Genomic DNA, 6,485 nt, shown 5'->3' on the forward strand with positions numbered 1-6,485 from the left:
AAGTACCCCCTTTTAAAGAAATCTCTGGGTGAACTTTGTTGCGCGAAAAATTACCCCTTTACCGGAGATTTTAGGAACACGAATGCGGTCCTTCTGACCCAGGAGTGGGGGGGGGGGGCGCCCGGCCCCCTCTAATATACCATTCCGATATGTGTCCCTTTTCCTTTCTTATAAATGCTCTTTTTCCCCTCTGGTAAGTACCCTTATTCAAATCTGATAGGTGGCCCATTTACTTTGAAAAGTGCCCCTTTTCCCGTATGTTCCCTTCCCTTGTTTTTGAGGACCTATATACAACACCCAAAATTACATTCTGAGTTGTGCTCCAAAAGAAGCACTTTTAGGCACAATAGCAATTAAGTAATTTTCAATAATACTATTTTTCAACAGTTAAACCTGTTTTTCAAGGTCGAGTACTTCACAATTAAATGTAAAAATTGCCGTTTGAAATTTGCATAGATATGATTGAATTATCGTTTTTTAAAAAATTCATTAACTTCTCATTATTTGCCATTTCTCCAATTTTCACCTTTCACACAGCACAAATGAACATAATAATTGTTAAGGTTGAATTGATACATTTCATTTAACTTGCTTTCAATCGGCCAACTCCTTCAGTGGACTTTTCACTGCAGTGGGAAAATATGTCCTTTTCAAGAAGAAAGTGACATAACCTTTTATACCACAACACACACATTCCACTCAAAATAAAATGCTAGGCACAATGAAATGTAACAAAATAAACATGTTCAGGATACAATATATTCTATTTATTTCATTATTTCATTCTTTACAACATATTTGTTCTGTTTCCTATTTTAATAGGTTCTTTCACCTTTCCCCCCAAATACTAGCTGCCAAGTATAAAGTTGGAATATTTTCATGATAAATGCCCTTCTTAATACAAAAACTCCATATGTATTTTGAAAGGGACAATGTATAATATCACTATTCTCTGGGGTGCGATAATGTGTGAATAACAGAAAAGGTATGGGCAATAAAATATGTTAGCATATCATGTGGAAATTCTTTGCGCGTATGAAACTTGGCGATGACAAGAAAATGGAAAATAAACCTGTTATACAGTTTTATTTTGCCTATTTCCCACTGACGAATACAAGACCTTGACTTCATTACAAATACTACATGTACATGTATTTCATTGATTCACCTTTCGTGGTAGAGTGGAGCTGTACTTTTATTCAGATTAAAGTCTGATGTATATAAATCATACATGAAGTATCCTATGTTTATTCCCTTTTTTTTCATCAATTTTCTTTTGTTTACTTTTTTTATAACTTTTTTTTTTACTAGTGAACTTTTTCGAGGTGATAGCAGAGATCGTCTCAGGAAAATTTCCCAATGCGATCTCCCTATCAATGATGATGACGATGAAGACGATGATGACCGGGAGAAGAATTTCAAGAAATTTGAAATACTCCCCCCAAACAAAAAGTGGTAATTAGCTATGATATTTCAACAAATAAATGATTAATGGCTGCTAAAATATGTAATTGTCATACTTAATTAATAGAACAGTTGCAAATTGTTCACGGCAGAAGAAGACAAATTTCAGCAAGTACATCACATAATGTAGAAATATTAGCTTACTTCATGCAAATACATCTACAAAATATTCTTATATCACCATCAAAGATATTGTTACATGGCAATGGGATGGTACAATTTGTTTATCATAGCTAGTTAACACGACTGCATTAATAAAGAATATATTGTTTATGTTAGCATTCTCATAAGAATAAAATGCAGATGAGAATGATAAAAATGTAACAATATTAATCCAAAATATTCTCAGAACTGGCAATAAAAATTCATTTACAGAATTGGAGCCTAACAACTAACAAGCTTTGTCTATACTAAGTAACAGGTAGACACACCACATACCATTTATGAGGAAAGATCTAAAAAAAAAAAAAAAATTGGACAGCATTTGATGTCACAACAGCAAAAACATATTTTATTTTTGAAATGGAAAACATGATTGCCAGTTCTGAGAATTGAAATATTTACAAATCTTTTTATCACAAAAAAAGTCAAAATGAAGCAAAGAGAATGAGAGAACAGAAACAATAAGAAAGAGAGAGAGAGAGAGAGAGAGAGAGAGAGAGAGAGAGAGAGAGATGGACAGAGAGAGAGGAAAATAGAGATGGAGAGATGGCAATCTCATGGGGCGTTCTGAAGAAAAAGGCCTATTGGGTCAGGAGTTGTCGGACATTCATGATATCAGTCCCCATAAGTAACACCTCTCAGCTCTTCTCATGAAGTTTCTTTTGAAGACTGGTAACACGGTTGGGCAAACAAGAAGATTGTCTGGTCCAGATCTGTGACATTGAGATCAAAAGAGGTGAAAGAGAAAGAAAATTAATGGCAGCTCCTTTACAAATATAAGATTTTGTAACTTTTTGTGTCATTTGACCAGAATTTTATAAAAGAGAGAGAAAAATCAAGAAAAAAGAAGAAGATAAAGAGCCCCCCTCCTGACTACAATCAGTCATCTGTGCATGAGAGTAGTATGTAGTAGTTTCAGATAAATCAGGTGTAAAGCTTTTCATTCAGTCGGAAACTGTTGGCTACTCAAAATGTACAAATACCCCTAAATATTTTTTTCTTCTCTTCATGCTAATACAAGCTTAATTGAATGCAATTCTTTTATTGGTTACTTTCTTCATAAAATATCCAATATCTTAATAATTTATGATCTATTTACTTTATGGAGTGATTACAATTCAAATGTCAATTTCCAGACATTTGTCAAAACATCTTTTCATGGAGTCTTTACACAGACTTTACAAAGTAGCAATCCTTTATCCACCATTAATCATACATATTTGGCTGTACAATACTCACCTTAAACTACAGAAGGACGAAAAACAAAACAAGACTTGTGGATGCTATACGTAGATGCCGACCCATAAAAGCAAGAAAAGGACTCCAAATCCCATAAAAAGACTGGCAACTAAAGCTACTAGCAGCTCCTTGTAGAGATCCCTTGTGTATTTTGTAGCTGTGACTTCATAGCTGATTAATTCAAGTCAAGGTCAAAAGTCATACATATTGTAGAAAGTCTAGAAACATACCAGCAAAAAAATAACACATGGGAGCGTGAGAGAAATAGCTCTTGATAAATTGATAGCTCTTAAAGATAAAGTTGAGTTCTGGCCAAGCACTGCATTGTGAAAGAAACGGTGTGGAATCGATCAGAAAAGGTTGATCATCTAGCATATAAGTATTCTTGTGTATTGCAAGGTTCTGGAATCAAGGTGATAACAAATTCGGCCAAGTCTTGGTAAAGTTACAAGCACTGTACACAGAAGGGACTAAACGAACACGTGACATAAAAATCTGTCCCGATTTTTACGATGTTAAATACCATATTTAGAATATGAGGGCATTTTAAGAGCCATGCTTTTCAGGGAACAAGTTTTATCGGATGTTCTTCCACCCTTGCATATAAATAACAATGATAACGATCACAAATTATTTTTCACCTTTTCCCAGAACTCAACCTTCTCTTTAAAGGGATCCAGTAACTTTGTCTTAGATCCTTTAGAAATAATCCTTGACTTAGCTCATGCTGCAATGATAATTATAAACCTTAAGGTCAGTCAGGAACTCCATGACTTTTACAAGCCGATCTGATTATCAAGATATTAATGATTGGAATTACAAATTTTGAAAACTGTTCGCTGATCGGTTTTCATAACACTACAGTGTATTGGGGGAAAACGAGTATGGTAAAACCGGTCACTCAAAGATTTTTAATTTTTTGAGGCACTTCTTGATCATTTTGAAGCGCGACACTGGTAACATGTAGGACCGTGTATCTTAGATTTAACATTGTTAAACGATCCCTTTAAGTGCTCTGTTAAACTGAAGGGGGAGAAAGGGCTTTGGTAAACAAAAATATATACATGTGTTTACTTTTTTATCACTGTGAGAGAATTGCACTTATTGAACGCCACATCCTAAAAGAGAGAAAAGTGTTTTTTTCACATTCACAAAATTCAATTACATTTTAAGCAGTTGCTATGTCAGAAATCCCCAAGCTACACCATAAAATTAAAGGTTTCAATGGGCTATAATATGAAAACATGCAATGCTCTAATGCAATAAGGCACTCAGTTGATGGGAAGGGACATACCAATGTCTTTGATCATCTAGCTGACTGATGATGACTGGCATGATGATGCCACAGAAGTCTACTGCTTTTGGAGGTTTTTTTTTAGGGGTGGAGCTTAGCAGGTAGAACCAAAGTAATAGACAAAATAATATAAAATATATGACGTATATGTACATCAAAAGTAAAAAGAAATGTGATGTATATATTATTACAAATCAACAAAAGTCAACATGAATTTGTAATTTAGTCACCCTTTAACCATTGTGCTTCTCTCATTTTTCTGTTCTCTATTAGATTAGTTTGTTATTAAGGTTGGATTTCTCTTTAAAAGTTTCACACCTTTACAGATGTGTGTGAAAGGATACACAAGGAACCATGCCATGAAGAAGATCCCTATGGTCAAGAGGATGAGGGTGAGATGAGGATAGACAGCCGGGTTAACCGGACTGACGTACCGCGTCATCGACTCAATGGCTGCCGACTGGATAAGAGATAAAATGAGAAAAAAGATAATTAATAAAGTTGTGTTAATAATTTTTATCGCCATACCTTATACCTCCACTTCTCGCATATTGTTGGCTGTATGTACAGCTGTAAGCAGCTGCCATACATACACACGGTTAGAAAAAGGATTGCATTGTCCTAAAAAAAGCAATTTCCAAGATCGGTTGAACTTTTTTAGACCCCTTTTTTTTACCTCGAACCATGTACATGTATGTGCCCAAACATTGAACTCTGGCTACGTGCCTGGGAAAAATGCCTAAAATTCGACCAAATGAGTTCAATAATGAATTTGGACTAGTTATTCTACATCAATGATGATCATGAAGAAAGATGACGTCCGGCGTCATCCATTGACAGTAACACTAACAGGTAACAGTTTAAAATACAGCTCAAAGAATTTCAATACGGAGTTAAATTTCAACAATGAAAATCAGGAAAACAGACCCTTAAATGCATCATACAGTCAATCGATCTGGTAAGTGGAACAGATGTATATTAGCCTACGCCTGATTTTCGAGAATAAATACGTCATTATATGATTCCCCTAAAATATGATAAAACCTAGACCTATTTTAATTTTAAGTCCAGAGTCTCAGCTCAGTTTGGTGGCACTTTTGATTTGTTTTGTTTTGGTGGCATGATTGTGCCACTGACAGCAGACCCTATAGCTGGCTTCTGTCTCGATTCTAAAGAGAGGAGCAGACCCTACCCAAATAAGAGGCTAAGGGAAAAGACAGACATTTTCGGTCTAGTTTCGAAGTTCGAACTTGCAGCCATTCAGCGATTCACACATTTACAGACTCTACCTTAGTCCCACATACCCATCATTTTGTTGGAAGAACTTGATTGCAACACTATAAAACACAATTTTATGACGTTTTGAAACAAATACACTACACTCCATCTTCGTACAGAAATTAATGTTCATATAATCCCATAATTATGTCTGAAATCGAATTAAATTCGTGATAAATGTTAAATTATTCATTTTTAAAAATAAATAGTACACACTGCCATGCCACGTATGCATCACACACTGCACTGACACAGCACTTCCGGTTGCAAACCTGGCTGAACACTCGATTTCAGGAAAAGGATATACAAAAAATGAAGAAAAACTTGAACGAAAAGGTCTATTATATTCGAGGCCGGTATATCATCAAACCAATACTTCAAAGAATTTAAACACATTAAATTTCGCTTAGGCCTACCATGATTACTTTCTGGCGAATCACGAGGATGCACGAAAAAACACGACAAGGGATATGATCCGAAGCGAAGAGAGCGAGCCAGGCCGAGGAGGTCAACAATAGTATAACGTGACCTCAATAATAATTGAATTGGATTAGTACATTATTTTGAAGGGGTGTTTGAACCATAGAATAATAGACTTAGTTCTTTTTTTGAAATATTTCTTACCCATTAATCCATATAAAATTAGAAAAAGTACTAGACGCTTTGTAACCAAATAAAACCACTTAGAAATTTGATTATCCTCATGTCTACTTTATGTTTAATTTAATTCCTATTTTCAGATCAATCATTCTTTCCCAGATTGAAAGTTGAACAAGCATGCAAGGTAGTCATGGGGGAGGCTGTATACAAATTGACAGAAGAAGAACTACGTACGAGTACATGGCATCTTTTCATAGGATAATCGATAAAGTCTAAAGAGGATAAGTTAGTCTTTAAATCGGAGGATAAGTGAATAGGCTGGTAATTTTTGTTGTCGTTGTTGGCGTTCACTCGTTCAGAATATTTACCTTTACTCTAGAGACTGTAGTTTACTACAGTCTCTAGAGTAAAGGTAAATATTCTGAACGAGTGAACGCCAACAACGACA

General features: G+C 35.1%; 1 protein-coding gene across 1 annotated transcript; it reads right to left on the bottom strand.

Annotated features, from left to right (window-relative positions):
• Window positions 1-745: 745 nt before the first annotated feature.
• On the bottom strand, window positions 746-5,936 carry LOC100893832 (transmembrane protein 258). The gene is made up of 4 exons (XM_011674428.2): window positions 5,854-5,936; window positions 4,504-4,619; window positions 2,866-3,036; window positions 746-2,339 (listed from the first exon to the last, which is right to left on the bottom strand). Exons 1-3 carry the CDS (start codon window positions 5,854-5,856, stop codon window positions 2,910-2,912), a joined length of 246 nt encoding a protein of 81 aa, XP_011672730.1. The 5' UTR covers window positions 5,857-5,936; the 3' UTR covers window positions 746-2,339; window positions 2,866-2,909.
• Window positions 5,937-6,485: the final 549 nt, after the last annotated feature.

The sequence above is a fragment of the Strongylocentrotus purpuratus genome, unplaced genomic scaffold, assembly GCF_000002235.5.
Source record: "Strongylocentrotus purpuratus isolate Spur 01 unplaced genomic scaffold, Spur_5.0 spur5_scaffold_17, whole genome shotgun sequence".
Taxonomy (NCBI): domain Eukaryota; kingdom Metazoa; phylum Echinodermata; class Echinoidea; order Camarodonta; family Strongylocentrotidae; genus Strongylocentrotus; species Strongylocentrotus purpuratus.

What these genes read in the sequence shown, in the direction of transcription:
- LOC100893832 (XM_011674428.2), bottom strand. An exon ending in TTCATGGCATGGTTCCTTGT is followed by an intron (nt 3,037 to 4,503) that starts GTATCCTTTCAC and finishes TGAATTAATCAG; the next exon opens with CTATGAAGTCACAGCTACAA.